This window comes from Crocodylus siamensis, chromosome 10 (genome assembly GCF_052110815.1).
Source record: "Crocodylus siamensis isolate JL-2025a chromosome 10, ASM5211081v1, whole genome shotgun sequence".
Classification (NCBI taxonomy): domain Eukaryota; kingdom Metazoa; phylum Chordata; order Crocodylia; family Crocodylidae; genus Crocodylus; species Crocodylus siamensis.
Window position 1 is genome coordinate 34,446,335 of NC_143404.1, and position 25,027 is coordinate 34,471,361.

At 43.2% G+C, this 25,027-nt stretch overlaps 2 protein-coding genes across 6 annotated transcripts in view; both read left to right on the top strand.

Moving 5' to 3' along the window:
• The window catches only part of MATR3 (matrin 3), a 52,370-nt gene extending 46,441 nt beyond the window's left edge, over window positions 1-5,929 (top strand). For all 3 annotated transcript variants that reach the window (XM_090020932.1, XM_090020930.1, XM_090020931.1), the window contains 3 exons: window positions 910-1,303; window positions 1,861-1,982; window positions 3,816-5,929. In XM_090020932.1, coding sequence (XP_089877058.1) covers window positions 910-1,303; window positions 1,861-1,982; window positions 3,816-3,866 — 567 coding nt within the window. In that variant the 3' untranslated portion in view covers window positions 3,867-5,929. The remainder of the gene's footprint in view (window positions 1-909; window positions 1,304-1,860; window positions 1,983-3,815) is intronic.
• A 7,387-nt stretch (window positions 5,930-13,316) lies between these two features.
• Window positions 13,317-23,680, top strand: PAIP2 (poly(A) binding protein interacting protein 2). Of its 3 annotated transcripts, none has more exons than XM_090064217.1 (4): window positions 13,317-13,472; window positions 17,809-17,968; window positions 21,351-21,530; window positions 22,600-23,680. In XM_090064217.1, the coding sequence occupies exons 2-4, from the start codon at window positions 17,831-17,833 to the stop codon at window positions 22,654-22,656; spliced, it is 375 nt and encodes a 124-aa protein (XP_089920343.1). In that variant the 5' UTR covers window positions 13,317-13,472; window positions 17,809-17,830; the 3' UTR covers window positions 22,657-23,680. The 3 variants fall into 3 exon arrangements, with proteins under 3 accessions (XP_089920343.1, XP_089920342.1, XP_089920344.1); XM_090064216.1 differs by having other exon boundaries at window positions 13,324-13,481; XM_090064218.1 differs by having other exon boundaries at window positions 13,327-13,442.
• Window positions 23,681-25,027: the final 1,347 nt, after the last annotated feature.

Sequence of the window (25,027 nt, forward strand, 5' to 3'; positions counted from 1 at the left end):
CCTCCGTCCTCCGTGGTTTTTAAGACCTGGCTAGACAAAGCCTTGGTTGGGATGATCTAGTTGGGGACAGTCCTGCTTTGAGCAGGGGGTTGGACTAGGTCAGTGTTTCTCAACCATGGGTCATGACGCAAAAGTGGGTCCCAAGAGTATATGAAAGGGTTGCGAACAAATTTTAAAAATGGATCAACAAACTTTAAAAATGGATTCTCCTTTAAGGAGGAAAAATGTGGGAAACCATGGCTTTTCTTTTACAAGCTGGCAGAGTTCCCCTCTGGGGGTGCTGGGGCCTGGGATCTGGGGGAAGTGGGTTGAGAGTGAGGGGCAGTGAGTCAGGTCTGGCCAATGAGGCTGGATTTTTAAATTGGTTCCTTTTTTAGGTACCTGTGAAATTGAGGTTCTAGTGGAAATATCTCCCATTTTCTAAATAACTTTAAGCTTATTGCAGACAAACAAATGCAAAGATTAATGGTCAGTTTGCTGCCATCCAAAAATGCAACAGTGTAATAACTATTAGAATCAGCAGTAATTAATAATGTATTCACTACAGAAATGGAAATTAATCCAGTAAAGGAGTAGAAATGAGTTTGCTAGAATAGTCACAGACAATATTTTTAGGCAAACTGAAGATAATTAAGGAAAGTGAGTATAGGTATATGGCAAAGTATTTCTAGAAGGAGGCTAAACTATTTATTTTAAAACTCAGTTTTAAAACCATGGAAGTAATTTGCATTATACACATTGTTTAAACAGTGCTTTGGTGGTTTAAACAGGGCTTTTTTCAAAGAATGCAGATAGTGGTATGCCTCTTCCCCTCCCCCCCCCAATTTTATAACTTGGAGCGTAAGCAGAATATGCAGAAAACAATATTTTAATCCAGTGGCTGATATAGGAACAATTTTCTCTCAACAGCGATATGTAGGTGGTTTCCCACGGAGCATGGAAGGCTTTGTCACTCTAGATGAAGTTGGTGATGAAGAAGACTCTGATCATCAGAAACTTCGTAAATCTGGCATGGCAGTTAAATCTGCTAGCAAAAATGATGATAGCTTGGCTGAAATTAAGGTAGATAAGATTGAGGAACCAGAACAGGAAAGTGAAACCTTGGAAAATGGAACCAAAACTGAGGAGAATTTGAAGTCTGAACCTGTTGAAGCTTCTGATAATACAGCAGCACAGGATACAGAGAAAAGTACAAATGAAAATATAGATATAAAGGAAGAACAGGAGACAAAGAGCATCCAGGAGAAAACTGTTACCCCAGATGAATATCGAATTGGGCCATACCAGCCGAACATTCCTGTTGGTAAGAAAGTTTCCCACTGCTTTTCAAATGCATCTTTATGCATCACAGTAGCATTTTTCATTTCTTTTTCTTTATTTCTGACTTTGTTAGCCACGGAAACAAGATCAAAGCTTGCCATTTCATTATGGGACCTTCTCACTCTATGACATTTCTTGGTCCTTTTTTATTTTTTCCATAAAACCTACTATGACAACTCTCTGGCCTCAAATTAGGCTGGTAAAGGTGCATTTAGAAGAGTTAAGTTGCTAGTGATTTGTTGTTTAATCACTTAAACTTTTTGTAAGATCCAAAATAGATCTCCTTTAGAAAAGAGAACCACTCCAATTGAGCAACCACTCTTTTTAATTCAGAAACACGGTAGGCGAGTATATGCTTATTTAATTACTAGAGTTCTGGCTTGAATAAATAAGAGCAAGGACAGTAAAAGCTAAAGCAGCCATTCAGTGCAAAATGAGTTATGACTTTAAGATTTAGCTGAGCAAATATTCATTTTACATTAAAAGACAAATTGTTGTAGCGTAGATCTGTTAGTTATTTTGTGGTGTTTACTTCTCTAGGTGTGAATTATGTGGTACCCAAAACAGGGTTTTATTGCAAATTGTGTTCCCTGTTCTACACAAATGAAGATGTTGCAAAAAAGACCCATTGCAGCAGCCTTCCTCATTATCAAAAGTTGAAGGTAAGGCAAAAAATAGTTCACTTTAAGTGAAGTGATTCTGTCATGGGGAGTAAACTTGATGAGACTGTTGAAGAGCATGAAAGTATTTAATCAGTGGAACATTTTGTTATTCAAGGATTGTAAAGAGCTCCTGTTTTGTGTTAACCTTTGTTGAGGTTGCTTTTGATGGAAACAATGAGTAATAGGCAGTTTGGGTGTAAGGTGTTAGGATTTTCACTTACTTTAGAAAATAATAGAACTGTTGATTGAATAAAGGGGTAAGACTTGGAATAGTTTCACAGGAGGGATGTTTTGAAATCCATCCTAATGTCTTCCTTGAGGGTAGCTTGACAAAACTATGTAGTCACCAGAATCCAAAATGCAGTTCTTGTGCATAATATTACATTTGCAGTTTAAGATTATGTGAGTACATATTTGTTCCTGATTGAATTAAATATCCTACAGAAACATATTGCATACATTTATTCTGCTTTCAATAAAGTTTGTTTACTATGAGCTGCTTAATACGCTGCCTCTAAGGAAGAAGGAAAATTCTAAAAATGCTCAGTAACTGCCACAGTTAGTAATGCAGTAAATCTTCACAATTGTGTCATACTTCTGTTTTTAGCTGATATGATCTTTAGTTTGTTGTCAGGCAGGAGATATAAAGTTCATTCCTTCCAGTGCAAGGAAAATGATTTTGCTTAGAGTTGCAATGCAGGGGGAAGAGGCACCATCTATAGAAGTAGGGAATTCTCCAACCAGCACAGGAGTTGAATTGAGTCTGGAGGAAGAGCAATACAGGGAATAGAGGGATGATGAAGCTGAGATGCCTCCTCAGGGACTAGATGGGCACAGTGACAGCAAAGGAGGAATAGGCCAGAGGATCCAGCCAGTAGACAGGACCTTGTAGAACAAATCACCTCATCTGTAGCTTTTATTTCAATGACCTTAATGATGAAAATTTGAAGTATTGGATATTTTTGGGGTGGGGGGGGGCGTTGGGGAGGGAGTTAACTGACTTAGTGGCAGTTTATCAGAATTTCTCTTGGAAGTTACCATTAAATTTGTCTCTGTCACAGCTGTAACCACCAGTGAGCTGTTTTTGAACTACTGTTAATGTTATTGTGGGGGAGAGCAGCATTTGCATCACAAGCGTAAGATTTCTGCCTCTTCTCTGTCCAGGGGCTGCCTACACCTTACTTTGCTCACCTTCATAATTGTAAAGGTGGGCAAGTAAATAATACTTGGTCAGAATGTAATATATGAATCCCCACAAGATCCCAGTGTGGTTTGGTGGTGTGTTCTTTACCTGCTTTTATAGATACGCAAATCAAGACAGTCACTTGGCTCACTGTAGGCCTTAAATGTATCTGACAGAGACCAGAAGTTTGGGGGAGGTGGGGAGGGTTGTTTTTAACCTTTTTCTTCCAATATCAGTTTGTTTGTTTTTTCACCGGATCAGACTGCTTCTCAAGTAGAAGCTAGCAGCATGGGCTTAATAAATGATCATCCCTTTTTAATGTATTAGTAGACCGGAAACTTACTCATTGATTCTTTTAAATTTGTTAAATCCAATCCTTCAAAGAGTTCTTGCAATATTCACTGCATTGGATCCAAGCATTAGAGCAAGAATGTTGGGGGAGTGTCAGGCATGTTATTTGGTAATCTAGTCAGTCATGTGGCATGTTATCATTATGCATTTCATTTCGAATTCACAGATTTGTCAGTGTTTATCATGGATTTATGTTTAGAAATATGGATATTAGAACTGGCGTAATTAACTAGCATGTTAATTTATCCTTAACTAGATTGGATTTGTTGTGATTGACTACTATATTGTTGTTGTTACAGAGAATTCTGGATAAAATGGCAGAAGATCACAGACAAAAGAAAGAGGCTTAAGTGCAAAAAGCTCGATTTAAGGAAAAAGCAGCTTTGTTTTTAATGCTAACCTTTTTTTAAAGTAAAAAAAAATAGTAGATGGAAAATACTGTACTTTTTGTTGTTGTTTTAGTGAAATAATAGACATATATAGGTCTGTATGTGTTCAATGTTATAGCAAAAAGCATATACAGTTAAGTTAATGCAGATTTTTTGTTTGAAAAACTGGGAATGACAACAGAAGCTTTTTCTTTCAATTGACACTTATTAAATTGTTGCATACTTATGAAAAGCTAATGTATGGAAAGTAAACATCAGTGATATTTAGTTGTTTTCAGGCTTCAAAATTTTGTCCTTCAATTCCACTCTTCAATAAAAAATAAAAAGCGACATGGTATTTTTATTACTTTCATCTAAAACATTCCATATTTCAGTCTGAGCCTAGCAGATGTTTAATTTTGGAGTGTGAGATTGTCGTTGCATTTCATTTTTGGAAAGTCTAAGTGTAAAGGTTTGCATTTAAAAAAAAAAGTTGGTTTGAAGTTTCTTTTAATGTCATTACTGTTATCTAGATAATAAGGAAATTAGTATGTAGCCAGCTTTAAAAACTTTGTGATATTTTTTTCTTCAGTAGATTTTTTTTCTTCCCCGTCCTACTATTCAGTGTATTTTTAGTGAAATGTAAACTTCCATTCTTCTCTCTGACCAGTATTATTTTCTTGAGCTCTTACTGCTTTAACTTGAATCTTGTAGCCATTGTACATCTTTAGTATACGCAAAAGCAGCATTTGAGTCTGGAAATGTAAAAAGGTATCTTTATATTCTTCACATGTAACTTTTCATACCTGCATTTTAAAACTGGTTTAGTCAAAATATTAGAACTGTGCTCTTAATGTACCTGCACATGTGAGATGTGAACAGGAATTTGCATGTATAATCTGTGTTTATCTGTAGTTTTCTGATTATTTACTGCTTATTTGTGGATTCAGGTTACTAAAGTGATTTACCAATAAACAAACCTAGGCAACAGTAATTTTGTTTTAGGTGTTTGGCATGTTAACCAATGTACTTATTGTGCTTGTGACACTTTTTTTTTGTTTGTGACAATAGATTGAGACTTGTCTTCAGCAAATATTTTAATTTCACATGTTTTAATAGTTTGGTTTAGTAGCTTATTACATTGATACCCTTTCATTCCCCTACATTTTAAGCTTACTGTGCGCACATTGCCCATCCAGAAATTAAACTTCCAATTAGTGAAATTGTTCTAAGTGCTTCCTGTTGGTGAAAGTGTAAGTATTAATGGATTTGCCTGATGCAGAGATTCAGACTTTTTGAAATTCTTAGGAATCATGAACATTTTAGGAATAACTGACTTACTAAAATGGAAAGATAACATTTTGTGCTCTAAGCCGGTTGGCGTAGAGATGGACGTGTATGCCTGTAGTGTTTGGTTGGTATGTGATGGGGGTTAATTTACTGATTTAAATGAATAAATAGTACATTTTGATGTATAGTAGACCCTTGCTTATCTGAACCCACTTCTATATGAATACTCATTTATATGAATTACCAGACTGGTTGTCATAAAATATGAAAAAGTAAATACTTATGCATGTTCGATTTCATACTAGGTTTTTAAAAATGTTTTGGGACTGTTGTGTATTATGCCTTTTGGTTTTTATGTTCCTCTTTTGCCCTATGTTGAAGTATAGTTCACATTTTGCATAAGTGAACATAAGATTGTTCCACAGGGTTTGGATAAACAAGGGTGTATCGTATTTGGTTCATTTGCTTGGTAAGTGTGTACTAGTTCGTTTTTCTTTGGCATAGTAGCAGACATGAGGAATTGGATTTTATAAAAATAAATCTTCTCAAGCTAAGACTGCACTATAGTGTTGTTCTGTTGTTTTATTATATTGAGAAGAAGCTGTAACTTTTTTTTCTGTGAGAATTTGGTTTGACTGAGAATTTGAGTATTACTATACAGAACATTACAGTTTCTCCTGTGACTTGGTATATGATGGTGAAAAGATTGCTTGGCACGTGGCGCAGACATTTTCATCAATACACCTTTAAAAGATTGTCAGCCTAATCTGTAGTAATTCATGTTTACACTTTTTTTTCATCAAACAATGTGTTATTTTTATAGTAGGGCTGCCCAACTACTCAGTGGCCAACGACTGTTACCCCTTGCTGTACAGGCTCCCCTTCTTCCATCCTTGGGTTTCCTTGCCCTCACAGGCTGTGCTGACTCACCCCCAGGAGTGGGGCCAGGAAGCAAAACCAGAGAAGAGGAGAGCTCAGAAAACACAACTGCAGGAGTAGCTGAAACAGTGGGAGGAGTTGCGCCTATATGGCGTCATGTGTTGAACAGCTCTGCTGTTGGAGTTGGTTTCTTTTTTTACCATTAAATTTGCTATACGGATGAGCACAGCATGAAATGGTATTGCTGCCCTCAAAGATCTTCTGTTTAAAATGCAATAAAAACCCAAACAAAACCAAACCTTAGCCATTAGTCTTCCTACACACTTCCTAAATAGCTACACAATTCAGTAATCTATTCTTTCCTTAACTAAGTGTTAATTTTTTAAGTAGCGTAAGTTTTATAGGTTTAACAGTTAACAAAAGCTGTGACACAATCTGAAGATAACATAACCTGAGAGTGCTGTTCAGCATTGGGATATATTTTATATGCCGAATTCCTGATAATTTCATTCAGTTTTGGAATCTAGGAGTTAGGTGTCCAACCTCCATAAATAAATAAATATATTGCACTATATGTGTATCTGAATTTGTATGTGCCTAATGGCTTTAAAAATCTGGTCTGTTCTTGTGTCCTATTTTAATCATTTTATATGCCAGGATATTTGAGCGTGTGTTTACAGATTAATCAGATATAATCCAGACATTAAGAAAAGACCTTTTTCCTTTATACCAGCTAATGAGCAAGTGGGAAAACATGGATGTACTCTTTACTAAGAAAAATTGATAATAGTGGTTTATATTAAATAAAATGTTCACTCTAAAATGTTTCCCCCTAACAGTTTAGTTCTTAAACATATTATTTGTGCATGGGTAGGTACATGAGCCTGGGGCTTTGCACTAAAAGCAAACTAGGAGTGAATAGATTCTTTGTGGGAATAATGTTCATATCAAACCCTGGTGCACAACCTTCTTCCATACCATCTACAGCTTCTGAATGGGCTCAGTAAAAACAGGAGTCTCTTATAGCAGTCTGTGCTAAGTGGGAATGTGTGGGTGAACCTGGATTCTGCTGTTTAAGTTAGCCAAAGATAGGGAAAAATCATTGTTTCAGATCAACTATGTAAACCAAGAATAGCAAGGAATTAATTCATTAAAATCCACCTCAGGATTATGAAAGCAAGGACAGAGTAGAATGGGGTTTGGGTACAAGGCAAAGGGCTGAGTACTGAGACTGTACTAGCCGAATTACAGTCTGAAATATTTTATGGGCAGTCATATAGACACGGGTAACGATAAAAGCATATCGCACCTAGTGCGGGGAGGTCCTAGGTGGAAAAGAACAATTGCTTATTGCATTGATACTATCTTTATTAATAAAAAAGCTATTTGCTTGCTCTGAGCCAGGTTCTGTAGAGCAGTGTTTCTCAACCTGTGGGTCATGACCCAAAAGTGAGTTGCAAAAATATATGAGAGGGTTGCAAACACATTTTAAAAATGGATCAACAAACTTTAAAATGGTTTCTCCTTTGAAGGAGAAACATGTAGGAGACTGACTTTCCCCTTGCAGGCTGGCAGAGTTCCATCCTGCAAGGGGCTCCTTGGGGTCCCCGTGCCCCACACACTGAGGGGCCTGGGGGTGGGGAGCAGTTGATCGGGAGTGAGGGACACTGGGTTGGGACTGGCCATTGATATTTATAAATGGGTCCTGGTACAAAAAAGGTTGAGAACCACTGTGTAGAAGAATGATTAGTGGTTCACAGTAGGAAAGACTACAGGGACTAATAAAATCACTTGCATCCAAAAACTCCCTGGAAAGTGCCTAGGTCAAAATCAAACTGGAAACAGGAGGAATTGGAGTGTAAGCAGAGGTTGGCTACAGACCACTTCATTCTTCACCAAGTAGGAAAGGAGAAATCAAGAGGGCATTAAGAGTCTGCAGCTGCAGTGGCTTCTTGTTTAGTTACCTGATGGAGTTCCTTTCTCATGAGCCAGTCTAAAAAACTTATACATCACAAATTCATGCACTCAAACTAGAGCCTAGTTCAGAGAACCAAGTCCAGGCATTACTAAACTATAAATGGGGCATGTGCCTACAAGTCTTACTGGCAGAATAGGGGTGGTTAAAATGTCTTTATCTCTTAACTGCTTTATGTATTGCAAGCAACAAGGCTTTAAAAGAGAGGACTTAAATCTGAGTGCTTGGTGATGGAGATACTAGTCGACTGGTCTGAAGACTTGATCCAAAGTGGTGTTGACTTCTAAACATTGCATAAACTTCACAGCATCTTTGAGGAAAAACAGACTTGGCTCACTTTATAGGATGAAAAACTTGGGTTAGGCAAATTTAAATTACTTATTCAACATAAAAGTAACCAGTGATGCAGGGGTGGGCAATTATTTTGGGTGGAGGGCCACTTATCTAGTTTTGGCGAGCCGTTGAGGGCTGCATGCGTAGCCTTGCTCCTTGACAGGTGCCCTGCCCAGTGGTCACCAGCTAGTGACTGGAAGTCCTGCCCCCTAGCCCCTAACCTTTGCCACCAGAAGTCCCTCCCCTTCCCCCTATAAGTATTCCTTTCAGCAAGGGGTTTTGTGATCTTGGAACCAGAAAAATAAATTATATTCTAAAAAACATCTAAAACATTAATTTGATTTCAGAAATATTTTTGTCCTGGTTTACATGCGTTTGTGTAGTGTACATAAGCTATTATGTACAATCACCTCTAAAATGAAGTCCTACTCATATATTGTGGGTGAGTACATGGGGTGAGGAGGGGTGAGTCTGTTGGGGGTGGATTGGGTGGGGGAATGTGGGTGGGTATGGAGTTGGGGGTGGCTATATGTGAGGAGAGTGGTAGCTGTGTGAGGGTGTGGGGTTATGCATGTATGGCAGTGCAAGGACAGGGATGCATGTGTATGGTGGGTGTATGTGGGATTCTCCCTGTGAGCGCACACAGTCCCTTGCTCCCTATACACACACACTCCCCCCCAGCACGGGTGCAGACCTGTGCTCCTGGGTCCAGCAATGCAGCCGGGAGCCACATGGCGTTGGAGCAGTGCTGGGGCAGAAAAGCATGGAAATGGCAGGAGCTGGGCTGGCCCACTGTGTCCTGCTGACAGCTCCCCTTGGGTCCTACTGCCCCTGGCTCATGTCATTGTTGACAGGCAGCCAGGAGAAGAAAAATATATTTCTTAATTTTTTTAGGGGGCCCACAGGCTGGATAGAATGGACTGGTGGGCTGGATGCAGCCTGTATTTCCCCCCCCCCTGCAGTGACAGAACCAGAGTCATGTTTAAAATGTCAAACCAGTACTTCTCAGCTGTTTGGTCTACAGCCCACAAAAATGGCCAAAGCAATTCTCTGTAAAATTTCAGAACCTTGTTTAATTTAGTCTTAGGTAAATGGTTACCCAAATGATTTCACTTCCTTGGCCTGTCTTCAGGTATGCTCATTTAAATATCTGTATTACAGCAGTAAAGCCCTCTTGTAAGGGGGGAGCTGTATACAAGATAGTGCTTGATATTGCCTGTGGTCCTTGAGGGCTCTGCATAACTGTACTTAAATATTAGAAATTGTCTGAGATGAGCTCTATCCCAAGGTATACATTTAAAGGTGGAAGAGATGAAAGATGAGGCAGAAGGGTGAAAAATTAAGCATAGTTTCAGAGGAGGTCTCTGGATTCATTAATCAGCACCATCAGATCTCCTGAGTTTTAGCCTAGAGCCTTAATCACTAGACCAGTGCACAAAAGCTCCTGTCTTTTACATGTCTCTTGTGTGTGGAAAAAAAAAAAAAAAAAAATTTACATAAGTTCCAAAATTCAAAGTTTTGACTGGGGATGTTATTCCAGGAACTGATTAAATACCCACTGCAGCCTCTGAAGAGGCTCCTAATGTGTTGTGGGGATGTTGGATCATAATGTAATCTCAGGACACTTAACTTATATTGCCTCATTTTATTGTGTTGTTCCAACATACTCAGTTTCAGTAATTCCATATAGTTTTTTTGTGTGTGTTCCTACTGAATATCTATCATTTACTTACCTGCTCCCTTCATGGTTGTAATTTTCAAATATTTTTGCAGTGGCTTGCTTTTCTGTAACTTGTCGTGGACTAAGAACAAACTCTGCGTGACTTTAAGCCAGAGGCAGGCAATTATTTTGGGTGGAGGGCTGCTTACTGAGTTTTGGCAAGCCATTGAGGGCCACATGACAGGCAGCCAGGGGCAGATAACTATTAATTTTCTAATTTTTTTAGGGGCCCTGCAGGCCAGACAGAACAGCCTGGTAGGCCGCATGCAGCCCGCAGGCCACTGTTTGCCCGCCCCCGCTTTAAGCAACAACCCAAATCCGATAACCCTGAAGTCCTAAGCTGTATGTATGAGCTGGCTCTGTATGTCTACTATCTTGATTCTCTAGGATTTTCATCTTCCCACAAAGATCTCTGTACCACTGTTTAGTCTGATAAGAGAATGGGTGATTCTAGACTGAGTTGATTTCAGTCTTCCCCTAATTAAACTACTTTTTAACCTTTTAAACTACTTTTAGCTCAGAGGCAGTGAGAGAGGATCCCATCTAGAAGCTGTTTGTTTGGTTTGGGGGTTTTTTTGAGCTGATGGTCTCATTCCATTCCAAATGGATGGGTTGTGTTTAATGCCACGTTTTTCATTGTTAACTAAATCAGCAATGAGGCTTAGATATTGAAGAAACTGGTGGTAACTTTCAGTTCCTTCTTCTATGGGTGCTAAATTGGAGTTAGGGCAATGCAGAGGACATTGAGCAGCCTTGGAGAATAAAGTACTGTGACACATTGTGGCCTTCTGTCATCTAGACTACATTAATTCCTATACCCATATGCGCCTTGAGTAACTAGAAGTCCCCATGGCATAATCCACTCAAAAAGGTTCAAGGAGGATGGGAGCCTTGGCCCAGATCCACATGCTGCTAAATTCCATATCTAGGTTGTGAGCATTTGTCTCTCCCAACACTTGTGCCCTCTTCTAAGCAGCTGAGGATATGCATAGTCAAAGCTCCACTAGTTCTGGCCATGAAGCCCCTCCATGACATGAGCCACAACATCCAACTGCTACTGCAGTTGTGCTGGTTCCACTGAGGGTTGAACACTTGGTAAACTTGTCCTGAAAACTTTCAAGCAGTATTTATTTTGCAATGCAACTGATTTCTTATTAATTTCTTATGTGAGTCAATACAGGTAAGTTCTTTTCTAGACTGGTTGTCTCTCCTCTCTCAGGTAGTCATGTGACCTGAAAGTTATTTGCAGCCAGACACAAGTGTGCAGCAAAACAATCCAGTGTTACCACACCCAGCGTGTATGTTTAGGCATGTGAGAAGAGGCTAAGTGCCAAATTTACTGGCTGTGGCATTAACAGGAAAAGAGACCTTCTCCAAGACATTGGCAGCTGCAGAGAGCCTGTGACCCAGGACACGATTTCAGTGTCATGCTGTGATGTGTATGCTATTTACTGCAATGGAGAGCAGGAAGGAAGGCACCTTGATTTTGCAGCTAGAAAAGGGCTGTCCAACTTATTTTGCCCCATGTGCTACATGAGGTGACCCACCTCTGGTGGAAACTTGTCAGTATGGCTCCAGGACTTAAGGGGTGACCATTGTTGCTTGCCCCCTTTTTCCCTGTTGCCAATTTAATTAACAGCAGTGGCTGAAGCCCCTGACTTCAGGAGTGAGCAAGGGATTTGGGAGGGGCAGGGAAGAATAGTGGTGGCGTTCACCCCTTGGGTGCCAGAGCTGTGCTGGGAAGTCCTGTCGGCTGCTGCTTGGGCAGCCCTGAGCTAGAATATACTGGTACTTGCATATGCAAAGCTGCTTGCAAAACTTGGATATGCCACCTTACTCATGCACATGTACTGGTAATCTGGTTCATGTTAGCTGTATTCACCTCCTAGGCAAGGTACAATAGTTACACAAACAGGTACAAACTTGTAACAGAACAGTAGTTCAGTGCAAATAGATTGGTTTCAAAATGGTGGAGCCTGGTTTAAGACAAACCTGGATGGAAGTAGTATCTTTAATAGTTTTAGATTAGACTGGTGTATTGAACTTCTGGTCCAAACCTCCCCCAGCTCCTTAGGTGACAGTGCCCTGGTCTCCCAGGATGCCTTGCAGTCCCGCATCCTTTCTTCCCCCCAGCCAGTCTCCCCTTGCTGGGCTGCCCATCTGGTCTCAACCAGTGGACCCAGCTCTGCAGCCTGTGTCCTGCTTCACTGACCCCATGTGTACCTAGCACCCCTGCGGCCGGACACTCCTGGAGGCGATAGCCCCGTCCTGGCCGGTTGGCCAGGACTCCCGGGCCAGAGCCGGGCGGGGGTGGCGGGAAGAGTGGCCAAGGCTGAAGGATACAGACCACGGAGGTCCTTGCGGGCTGGGTCCGGAAACTGTCAGGATCTCACCCGGTTTCTTAACGTATGGAAGAAGCGGTCTGTGGACCCGGAACAGTCTACAGACCCCGACTAGGGCCTCGCATTTGTGCTTTGTTTTGTTTTGATGAATTAGGACCCGCCAAAAATACGGAGTCGACGTTATCATCCAGTATTAGTTCTAGCAGCCCGTGCTAGCCCCCGCCCCAGGCTCAGCTGCAGCCCGCCCCACTCGCGCTCGGGACAGGGGGCGCGGACACCGCCGCCTACGGCCCCTCGTATACCGCCGGGACGGGCAGCTCTTGCCGGGCAGCCCGGGAACGAAGCAGGGGCACGGGCAGGCTCCGCACCCCGGGCCTCAGCCTCGGCCACCCCCTCACCGCAGCCACCGGGCCGCTTCCAACGGCCGCGCAAGCGGGAGAGGCGCCGGGGCGGCCAGGCTGGGGCCGAGCCCTGTTTTGAGGGGCACTTGCAAATGGCACTGGTCACCCCGCGGGGCAGCTAAGGGCAGACACGGAAGCTGAGTGCGGGGCCCCCGGCCCGGCCACAGAACGACCACCACTGCCCGCGCGCCCTGCGTCACCCCCCCCCCCCAAGATGGCGGCTCAGCAGCACGCCCCCCCCTTTGGTCCCAACGGGCACCGTGCGGGGCCTACACGCCCCAGCATGCAGCGCGGCACGCAAGGCCCCCAGTCCCACCCCAGCCCCGCCCTCGGGCTGCGGGATGACGCCACCATGAGACGAAAGACTGCAGATCCCAGCATGCAGAGCGTCGGCTCTCGGCCTCACTGCCCCAGCTCTGCAGCCGCGCGGCCTGCCAGGATTTGTAGTCCGGCGTCTGGTTCCGGATCAGAGGGGGCGTGGCATATGACGTCACACAGGTAGCGGAAGTGATCTCACGTCCGGCCTGGCTGTTGTGTTTGGAAGGGGAGAGGGGCGGAGGGCGGAGAACGCGAATAAAGAGCGGGCACGAGGCGGCGGAGGTAGCAGGAAGCAGCGAGGTTCGCGTGCGTCCCCGGCTGTCTGCTCCTGTGCGTCAGGTGTGCCGCGCTGGGGAGGGGGCGGGCTCGTCCGCACCCTGGGCCCGGCGGGGGCGGGACGGGCGGGGCCTTCTCAGAGTGATGGGGCCGAGCGGCCGGGCCGGGCCGCCCAATGGCGCCGGCTTCATTGTCTCGAGCGCCCTCCATCCGGGTCCTCGGAGGGGGGGTCCCCCCCCGCGGGTAGCGCGCGGGGCATGCCGGGACCGCCCCCCCCCCGCGCCGGCGGGGCCGCATTGTTGGCGAACAAAGCGCGGGGGGGCGGGGCGGAGCGCGGCGGGGCGGGGCGCGGCCGCGGGAGCCCCGCGGGGGGTGGGGGGTAGCGTGCAGCTGGCACCTCTTTCCCCCCATCTTCCCCCCCCGCTGGCATTCGCGACAAGGCCGAGCTCGAGGATCCACCCGGGGTCTCTTTCCTCTTGTCCAGCCTGCTTCGCTCCCCCTGGGGCCTCCCGGTAACGCTCCGTCCCCCAGGCCGCACGGCGCCGGGCACGAAGTCTGTGGTCTGCAGCCCTGCGGTAGCACCTGCCCGCATTCTTCCCCCCACTCCCTGCCGGGGCCTGGACAGAGCTCACTCCTGTCCTTGTCTCCCAGGCTACCGGGTTTGGGCCCAGTCCTGTGTGTCACCGCCGGCCCCCGCTGCAGCCCGTAGCTCTGAACGTTATCTGGTTATGTACCCTGGGCTGCTTAGCCCCTGCTCGCTAACAAGCCACAAAAATGAAATTAATGTCATACAAACACGTGTGCAGGGTGGTGGTAGGGCTGCATGTAAATAAGCAAAGTATTTAGCCAGTTGCTCCTGACAGATGCTAAGAGGCTGCTATAAGGACTCCAAAGGTTGGAAGGAATTCATAGCAATCTGTGCAGGGACTTTGTCTGGCTGATCTTCTCTTCCAGCTGGTGGTGGTGAGCACTGCATAATGCAGAGAGTGCCAGAAATGTCACAGAGATGGGTAGATTTGTGCCCCTCGGTGACCCAGCTCTTCTAAATCCCTAATACAAGTCTGTCTTAAACCCTGAAGAAGTGAAGCTTTGTGATCTACAAAACTTTGCTAGTAGCAGCTGGTGGTGGTATAGGGATATTCAATATTTCCTTGTATCTCCTTGATTTCTGGAATTACCAACATGCTGTAATGAGTTCTGCCATCTAATTACAGGGAGGCAGACTGGAAGCAGATTTTTTTTCACCCCCACCCCTCCAAATTGCAATAGCTTAATTTAAGTGAGTAAGTGATTGCTTCCTTTGTTCTTGTTTTGAGGTAGGGAAAAGCTGATCTATCCATATTTATCTCTTATTGCAGTGTAAACAGTCCCTTTCTCTTCAGTCTTTTGTATGAGTTTTACATGCCCCAAGTCGCTTTTATTGTGCTTCTTGAACCATCTGTTGTGTACTCATTGAGATCAGGTGCATATTTTTTTTGGATGAGGATAGCAGTATAATGGCAGGACCTTTCCCTATTCTTGTTTGTTCCTCAGCATTATATATTAAACATGAAATTTGAAGTAGAGCCTTGAGGCCCCCTGCTGTTCAGTTATTGCTGTGATGGAATTGAATATTTCTCCTGGTTCCTGGGCCTCTTTTGTGAATACTCTGTTTGTCATCCTTGGATTTGTTTCTCTAGTTGGCTGTAGTGAGGCACCTGTTGAAAATGGAAAGGCTTGAATTCTTGTAGGTGATATCTCTTATTGGACCAGCTGCATGGTTGGGATAAACATGGGGGTTGAAGTGCCCTTCCTTGGAAATTTCCAACCTGAGACACCCTTTATCCACTCCCACAGTGACATTGTCAAAGAGCATGTGTAAATGGACTGCGTATAAGTTTTGGATAAATTCGTAATCTTGGTCTCAGTCCTTGCTTGTAAAAAATAGTTTCCTTACAGCACTGGGGATAAGTCCTATAAATATTTGAGTTGTTTAAACTATTGTGACTATATGACCATCTAGAACCTTCTTTTTCCCATCTGGTTTCTAATAATACACGTATTTGTATGCATTCTTCCCTCTGAAAAAATGACCAGACATAATTTGTATTCAGAGCTTATGCTGTCAATGCCCTTCAAATATAATTGAGAATATAGGCTTTCACCCTTTCAGTTTTTGAAGGTGGAATAGCAGCACCATTCTCTATTGGTAATGGGTCATATATAAGTCTGGAAAATAGCTCCCAGGTAAATTATGGCACTTCTTTCTTGGCTTCAGCTGTTACTGCCCCCTCTCACTCTCCCTTAGTAATTAATGTATAAAGTGGTTGCTTTCATTGTTATTTCTGGTAATTGAGAGATACTGTCAGTTTTCCCCAACCCAGCCCTGTCATGGTTTGGAAATTGTATCTCTAACAGCTTCCTTCTGTGAGATCTCTAAGGTGCTCTTTATGTGAGAAGAGAGCTTGCTGCTGTTTGGCACTGGTATCTTGCTTTGGTGAATGGTGAAGAACAAATTTTTATAAATAATTGTACTTTCTTGAGGCAGCTTTAGACTTATTGATATAAAATACAATAATGCATTTTTGCTGCTGAAATTGTCTAATACATATCTATAGAAGTCTTTCTATTTGTACTTGTGACCAAAAAAACCTACTTTCTAAACTCTTGATACTCCCTAGGGTGGTCTAATGTCTCATCTCATTCTGTTTCTTTGCAGGTTAAATTGGCATTGTCTTTTTTATTTTTGCATTAAAAATCTTAAACAGAAATCCCTCCAGTCTTTTTCTTCCCCTCATGAAGCAATGCATGTTTTATCTAAAATTTAAAGTGTTTTGTTTCTGTCTTGGTCTTAATATTTGGACAAAGTGAACCTTTTGGTCCATCTCACAATTAGTGAGCCAATTTCTGTCATGTAGCAGAGGGGTGGGGGAGAGAGTGCAGGCATATATATTTTAAATTTATTTGTATTTTTCTGTCCCCAGCTGATTTAATCACTGGCTGCTTTAATCACTCTTGTATAACTTCTGCTTATTGAGAGATACAAAATTGACACTGCAGCATCATGTGCAATATGTGACTTTACTACAGCCTGCAGTAGGAAAAGTTGGGGAATGAGTTGAGGAGTTTGTTTGTATGTGAAAGCTGCTCACTTTAAATATAGCAGGAGTGAATATCATGAAATGCATGAGTTGATTACATTAAAGTCTCATTTTGGGACCAAAGTATGAAGTTCCCAAGATTAGCAAGCGACTGGGTTTGGAATACCTTGTAGGCAAACATTATAAATGGAATATTTGAATCTACTCCAAACTGGATGGAGAACAAGTTCTGTGCATTTATTTGAACCTTGTGGCCTGCCAGCCTTATGAAAGGGTGCACATACTCTGCACCCTTGACCTTGCACTTTTGTAAAACGGCAAAGGCTGATTATTTCAGTGTGGATTTATCATAAATCCACGGTTAAATTACATGTAGGTAATAGAAAATGTGTTGACTAACTGCAGTTCTCAAGTTCAGGATTCAGTGTATCCCATGGAACAGTATTACAGTTGCAACTCGCTGAACCTGCTGCACAACTGCTACAGAATTCAGACTTCAGATTTCAAAAGAAGTTGCCTCTAATATAGTTAAGGAACTGTATAAATACATTAATGAATTGTGATCCGAGCCAAACCTGTATTGTCCTTCTTGCACTGAAACCCCTTTTAGTTAGTAGGCTTTTGTTAATTGGATAACCATAGTACTTTATGGTTACTGATGTTATGAAGAACTCAGATAAGATCCTGGAGTTTTCCCAGGGTGTCTGAGCAGTGAAATTTATGCGTGTGTCCACACTTATATTTTAGTTTGGTGTTTGAAGCAACTTCCTCTTCTCAAGTCGGACTGTTTTGTACCACCCTGCTCCAAACTCCTTTTCAAAGAAATAATTCCCCAAGAAGCATTGTGTACTGCCTCCTAAAATAGTGGATGTTGGGTTGGTTTATTGAAAAACTTGATAAAGGGGATTTAAAAATGAGATGCAGACTAATTTCCCTGTCACTTTAACACTTCTGAACTACTTTATACATCTGCAGAGTAACTGCTTTAGCAATTCTGTTGGTTCCTTTAGTGGTCTTGGAAAGCATCAGTGTTCTTTTGGGGCTTGGTAAAAGAACTGTGTTAATAGTTATTTGGGGAATGCTCCCGTCAGGGTTGGTCCCTGTTTTGTCAATTATGGTTTGCAGAAGTTGTCCTTCTCTGGGGAGGCTCTGGTTACAAGCATAACAATCAGACTTGACTTGGCCTGTATATGGAGTTTGTGAATACAGATTAGGTATTTACCCGCGATTGCTTAGAAGGGGTTTCTGCAGAAGGTGAATGATGGGAGAATAGGCTTAAATTCTCCAATGCTGCAACTTTTAATTTTCAGACTTCAGATCAGAAGTGCAGCCATGAAAGATCCAAGTCGCAGCAGTACTAGCCCAAGCATCATCAATGAAGATGTGATTATTAATGGTCACTCTCATGAAGATGACAATCCATTTGCTGAGTACATGTGGATGGAAAATGAAGAGGAGTTTAACAGGCAGGTAAGTTGCTTCCCAATTTGTGTAAATATAGAGTGCACCAAAGTGTATGGGAGGGGGGCATTGTTTTTTAAAGAGGCAGCAGAGAGCCTCAGTAAGAGTTTGGGAGTCTGGATATGGGATAGCCTGACTTTTGTGCCCCCCCCCCCCCCCCCCCCCCCCCTTTTGATCTGTCTCTGAAAGTGGCAGACTCTCCACATTTTGTTTCTCCATCAGTAAAATAAGTAACTACTTTCTATAAATATTGGTATTTTGATTCTGGGTTTTTTATGGAAAATCAGAGCTCCACCTGCCCCCTTTGCTCACTAGGATGCAGGTCCAGGCCCCTCACTCCCAAACCACGGCCCCCAGCTGCCAGGGCTACAGGGCCAGAGACCTGAGTCCACAGCCCCATGCCCCAGCTTCTGCCTGTGGGACATGGTGGCTGTTCTAGCAGAGCAGAGATTGGAGCCTGGCTCCCACTCCCCCATGGGCAGCACAGCCAGAGCATATCTTGCATGGGACCTATCAGGGCAGAGCAGGACTGGGCAGTGAAGCTCCTTGCTGCTGCCTTGACAAGGCACCCCCGCCCACCCAGCAGCAAGTGGGCAGGGGGTACCTCACCAGGGTGGCATGGGGCTTGCAGAGCCAAGGAGCTTCCCCACCTGGCCCCACCCTACTGCTCTGAGTCGCGCCTGCTGGGGCTCCCCGTCCTGCTGCTCTCCCCTCAGGGGCAGGCTGCAGCTGCTGAGGCCCCATCCTGTGCACAGATCTGGGGGGCATGTGCCCTCCTGTTCCCTTTTGAGGGGTCCCAGGAGTGCACACGGTAGAAGGAAGCCAGGCCCTGCTCCTGCACATTCCAGTCCCAGGCCCCATGTACCACCTGGGCTGGGCAGCAGCCCCTGCCCAACTCCCTCAGTCTGTCCTTATGGGGGAGCCTCAATTCCTCCTCCCTCCCCCCCCGACTTCCCTTTCGGAGTAGCTCTCCAGGCTGCCTGGTGACCATGTGCACATGTAAGTGCACACATGCATGTCGTGCCCCCTGCCTGACTGCCCTCCTTCTGCTCCCCACAGCCCCTTGTAGGCTGGAACTCTAGTAGCTTGCAAGAGCTCTTTACAAAAATGGAAAATCGGTCCGTTTTTAAAGTGAACAATCTGTGTTGTGTGTTTTTTGGGGGGGTTTTTGTTTGTTTGTTTTTCTATTGGAAATGGAAAACCCAGATCCCTGCTTATGGGAAAGAGTATGGGTTGGAAACTTCTATAACCTTTAGCTCATCTTACTGGGGTGAGTTACTGTGTGGCTTATTCGTGACTGGTAAACATGTGAGCAATACAAATCTTTGATAAATCTGTGAGGAAAACTGCTTGGTTGTGGGAATGTTAAGACCAGTTGTGCCTAACACTTTCCATTAGAAAAAGTTGTTGGATCAATTTTTCTAAGATTCTATCTCTCTGTAGGTTTTGATTTGGTAGAGTAAAGTCTAGAATAATGTGTGGTCTTTGTCAGACTTGAATTTACAGACACATGAAAATTGCCAATTCTAAATCACATTGCAGGTGAACATGAACCTCCTTAAATGGGTTCCTGTTGTGGCCTCTCTTGTATTGGGAAGCCTTGTGCTGTTGCCAAGGTTCTCCAAAACAAATGCCCCCTGCTAGGGAGCTTTGGATCATGGCCCCTGTTGGCTAAGGAGATCTGTCAGTTTCTTGGCTATCACACCACTTGTTGCTTAGTCCAAACATTTGAGTCCAGTGCAGCCCATAGCCACCATCCTATTTCTAAGACTACAGCATGGGGGAGAGCCTGTTTACATGTTGCAGAGCTGTGAGGGCTAAGGATTCAAACTCTGCTGAGGGCTACAGTTGTGTATAGCAACATAGCCTCCTTAAGAAATTGAATTGTGTTCACACAATTATTTGGGCCTGTTTTTCTCCCCCCCCGCCCCCTTTCCCTCCTCTCTACCATCACTTAGTTAACCCTGTGTCAAAGGTCATGTGTGGGCTACTGTATATGAAACCAAATGAACAGTTCCCTTTGGGGAAAGGAATCATGCCTGGGTTCTTGCTAGAACTAATACCAGATGAAAATCCTAATACATAGCCGGAGGAACTGTGCTGTACTGAGGCCAGTGCTATGGGAAACAGATTTTGGTAAGTTTCAGTAGTCTCATACAGTTCCATTCCGGTGTTAGGCAAGAGCTAAAGGGGAGTTGTCTTTTAATCCAATGTCTAATAATACTCATGCTGAGAGAGAGAGAGACCACTAGTGTGTGTACCAACCCAAGCTGCTTCCTTTTCAAGCACACTTCGTTCAGATTAAGGAGTGCTCTCAACTTGAGCTAAGTGGCACAGTCGGGGTCAGGTCCTGGAATCCACTTTAAAGATACTTGGATGAGGGTAGCATGATGGGAACTATAGTGTGTGGGTGTTCACACTAGGGTGCTGATCACCAGAGATCCTGGTTTTCCTTTTCTTTTAATCGTAAATTCTCTAGTAAAACCCCAAATTTTGTGATTTTTTTTTTTATTTTTATTTTTTTAAATTTTAAAGGCCACCCACGGCCCTGCTTGTGCCTCTCACTCCTCCTCCTCCCCCCCCCTGTGCTCCTTGCCTCCCACCCACAGACCCTACTCTTCCAGCCCTGCTTGGGGGTGGTGGGGGGGACAGCTGCTAATGCTACAGACCCAGGTTTGCAGCCCCCTGCTGCGGGCTTGGGGTGGGGGCAGCTCCCCAGCACCATGCCCACTCCTGGGGGACAGGGGGATGTTTGCCCCCCAGATCTGTATGTGGGGCAGGTGCAGCCTGTGGGCTTCCACCCTGCCCTTCCCACCCAGGAATGTGCACAGCAGCGGGGAGGGAGCTGGCCCTTCCCCTCTCTGGATGAGCCACCCACAGCCCTGTCCTGCTTCCAGCTGGGGCCTTCCAGCTGCGCATTGCGGCCTCAGGCCCCAAGCACTGCCTGGCTGGGCCTGACTCCCTCCCACCGTAAAGGGGTCTCGCTCAATCCCCCTCTCCACATATATGCTCCCCCCCCCCCCACACACACACACACACACACACACACCTGCTGGAGCTGCTCTGCAGGCTGCTTGGGGCCATGTGCATGTCTATGCACGTGGCACTCTCAGTCTCTCCGCCTTCCTCCTGCTCCCTCCCAGCCACCTGTGGGCTAGAACTCTGCTGTCCTGCAGGGAGCTGGTTGCAAAATTGCAAAATCCACAGGTTTCTCCGGTAAAACAAGAAATCTGCATTTGCCTCTGGTAAAAGTAAAATCCACGGTTTATTCTGTTTTTCCATGGGAAATGGAAAATCTGGATCCCTGCTGATCACCTAGTCAGCCCTGCATTGAAAAACCTAGCCCTAGAGCTACTGTATACATTAACACATTTTCCCTTCTTAACACTAGATTGAAGAGGAGCTGTGGGAAGAAGAATTTATTGAACGCTGTTTTCAAGAAATGCTGGAAGAGGAAGAAGAACATGAATGGTTTATTCCAGCTCGAGATCTCCCACAAACAATGGATCAAATCCAGGACCAATTTAATGACCTTGTTATCAGTGAGAGCTCATCACTGGAAGATCTGGTGGTAGGCTGCTTTTCAGATTATTTGTCAGTTTTTAAAAAAAAATTAAATTGAAATAATTAACCTTGTCAATAGAGATGCGTAGGTCCATAATGTAACTTTGCTCCTGTTTTGTTTCTTCTGAACTATAACGCATGGTTTTCCCAATCTCTGTTCCAACACCTAAGCCAAAGTCTCCTTAACATGCATTTTCCCCATACTTAAACAGAATATTACGCATTATACTATTACAGTTTCAAAATGGTCTCTGCTCTGGAGCTGTATTACTGTCATTCTAGTCTCAAGTACTAATAATCAACCTCCCTACATTTCATTGCTAAAGTTGTTTTTGGGCTTGTGTACTGAATCCTCTTGCTTAAAACTAGTAGGACTTCACAGTAAGCCTCTGGGATATTTAACGCGCCCCCCCCCCTCGTTTTGCCTAGCTAGACTTTAGTCTATTGCTTAAATAACAAAGCTTATGGTATAATGGGGTGAAGATGACAAGTAGTGGTGTTGGTGATGGCTAATATGTAATAAATGTTTAAATAACATTTCTGTTGACAGGTCTTCCAATCTGTTCCCTGACTTATTGTTAGGAAATGCATGAAAGTTGGAAATAAGCGGAGTTTGTATTGGTTCTGGAAAAGTCATATAGATTACCTGATTACAAAATAAGTGAGAATGTATGTGCAGTTTTAGACCTCAAGAGCAGTCAAGTCTGGTGTTCAGCTTCTTAAAATCCTTTGCTGAAGTTGCATAACTGAATGTGGTTAAAACAAATGTATATTGTCAGGCACCTCAGGCCACTGCTCATGATACTCTCAGCAGGATATCTCTGACCTGGATGCAGATTCTAGTAGTTTATTCACCTGCTATTAGCATTTCATTTCTAATCATACTTTTATCATGCAATGATGAGTAAGTGAAATGTCTGAAAATTTACTGTACTTTTTAATGTATTTAAGAAATCGGGCTGTAGTCTGATAAATTGCTGTAAGCTGTGCTGATGAGCATATTTATCTTGACAAGGATGTAATTGAAATTGAGAGTCCCAATTTTTTTACACTAGACATGTCTTTCCTCCTCTTAGGTCAAGAGTAATCTGAATCCAAATGCGAAGGAGTTTGTTCCTGGGGTGAAGTACTGAGTATTTGAGTAGACTGGGCCCTCTTTTGGTGGATGTAGCACAATTTCCACACTGTGAAGCCAGTATTAGAAGATTTAATTGTAAAAGCTCTCTCTTCTTGTCACTGTGTTACACTTATGCATTGCCAAAGTTTTGTTAGTCTTGCATGCTTAATAAAAGTGCTGAGACTGTTATTAAGTAAAAAGCTGTCAAAAGTTTAATGAAAATATAATTGGACCCTGGCTTTCTGTGAAGGAAACAGTGAGGTAAGAAGCACCAGTCAAGTTGAGACAAAGTACCAAATTTATGAAAATCTCTTGCAGACTCTGTCTTGTTTTAATAGGTTTTAGGATTTGACTGAGGATGGTCTGTTTTTTAACGAAAACATGTAAACTGGTGCTAACTTGCACTGGATAATGCCTTAACTTTAAAAAGAAAAGCAAGGTTATCTGATCATTATGCAAATTAGTTAACTTTCCTTTAAAACTTCAGTATTGTTACTAATGATTTTCCCTTATCAAAAACTTTACTTCATGCTCTTTTTGAGAAGCATGAACTATAACAGTACTATTTTACAGACCTGTACAGAGTCCTAGATCTCAGTTACTGAACTAAAATCCAATTGATTGGAAGAAATGTCCTGTATTTACAATGTTATCATGTTTTTGAAATGTTTTTCACTTAATTACATTAAAGGAGATGTGAGTTTCATCACAATTTCTTCCAAGAACCCACATACATAGAACTGTATAACTTCTAGTATACAACTTTAATATAGTTGGATTTAACCAAGAAAAACCCTAGCATTAGTGATTTGAGTGGTGCTTTTCCCTTGCTTTGTTTATTCATCACTACACAATAGTCTACAGCACAACAACTTTTTTTCTTTTAATAAAGCTAGAACAGTTTTGGCTTCTTAAACTTCATATTTGGGTAGGTTAAGCTGCCATACGTGTTCAGTGTGAATAGTGTTTAAGTTGAAAATATTGTAAAAAAATTATATTTTTTCAAAAATATTTAAAAAAATAAATAATAGTAGAACTGATCTGTGACTGTCTCTTGAATCATCATGAATCACCTTACTTGAACACTGCTTTTTAGCAACATGATGAAATGGGGGAGAAACATGTTTAAGCTGCAACTTGCAACAAGCTAGTCCAAAGTAGTACAGTAAGTTAAATCACCTATATCTGGGTGGTTGGCAACCTGTTTAATTGGCAGGAGTCTGCCAAATTAAGGACCAAGCTGCTCTGATGTTGGCTGCGGCTTCAGCTTCAAAGGGCATTTCTTTGTTCAACTGGAGCTCATCAGTCATCTTGCCCAGCTATTGGAAGGAACTTTGAAGCTACATTTCATAGTTTAAGGTGTGTCTGAAGAACTAAATCAGTAGCTTCCTCTGGTGGCATACTTACTGCTAAAGTATTCAGTGAAGTTGGTTGAAGGAGATGCCACCCTCCTTTCTGGTTTTAGTTTTTGTACTACAGTTGTTACATCTTACCTACAGAGATGCTTCAGGATTACAATCTTGATCGACAGCTAAAATTTTCAGTTAACATGAGACTATGAGGAAGCAGTTGGGCTAGATGACACTCTCACCCAATCTTCAGCTTTACAGTTCTGTGCTTTTTATAATTTTCTTCTTTTGTACTGCCTGGTAACTAAACTGTTTGTAGACTGTAGCCAGCCAGGCTGCCCAAACACCTTAGAATTTCAACCACTGATGTCTGATATCCAATGACAAATGCATCTTTCATAGGCATTTTTGCCCTTTTTAATGAAGTCTTAAGGAGAAAAATGGGAATAATAGGTCTTGCATTCAGAGAAGAACTGTAAACATGTAGAATGGAGTGGCTTATTAATGACTATATTAGTGGCAGTGGCATCTTCTGGAGTTGTTGGTTGATCACAGAGGCCTCATCAGTGTGAACAGTCACAAGCTGTTTTTTTGTTTTTTTAAAAGGGCACTTCATCAAAATCCAGGGAGGAATCTCTCTCCCAGAGAAGTCCAGGAGTATATTTTAGTGCAATAAAACTCAGGTCCTTGTTTGTTCTCTCCAACCTCCCCTTCTCTCCCTAATGCTGCTGCCCACTGCCCCCCATTCCTAAAATTCTTCTGGATTTGCCAGAGGATCGGGGTTGCCAAGAACTTTCACAGGCAGATGGGGGCACGGCTCCAGCCCAAAATGCCACCTGGCTAGCTGTGTACCACCCCTTCCCATCAGTGTCTGCCTGGCAACCCCCCCCCCCCCCCCTACACAGTTAGTGTGCCATGCTGCTTTTTTGTTTAGGTAAATGTTCCTTGGGGCAAAAAAGATTGAGAAACACTGTTTTAATGGATTACCTTGAAATGTATCCTAACATAAAAAAAAAAATCCCACAGTGCTTATATTTG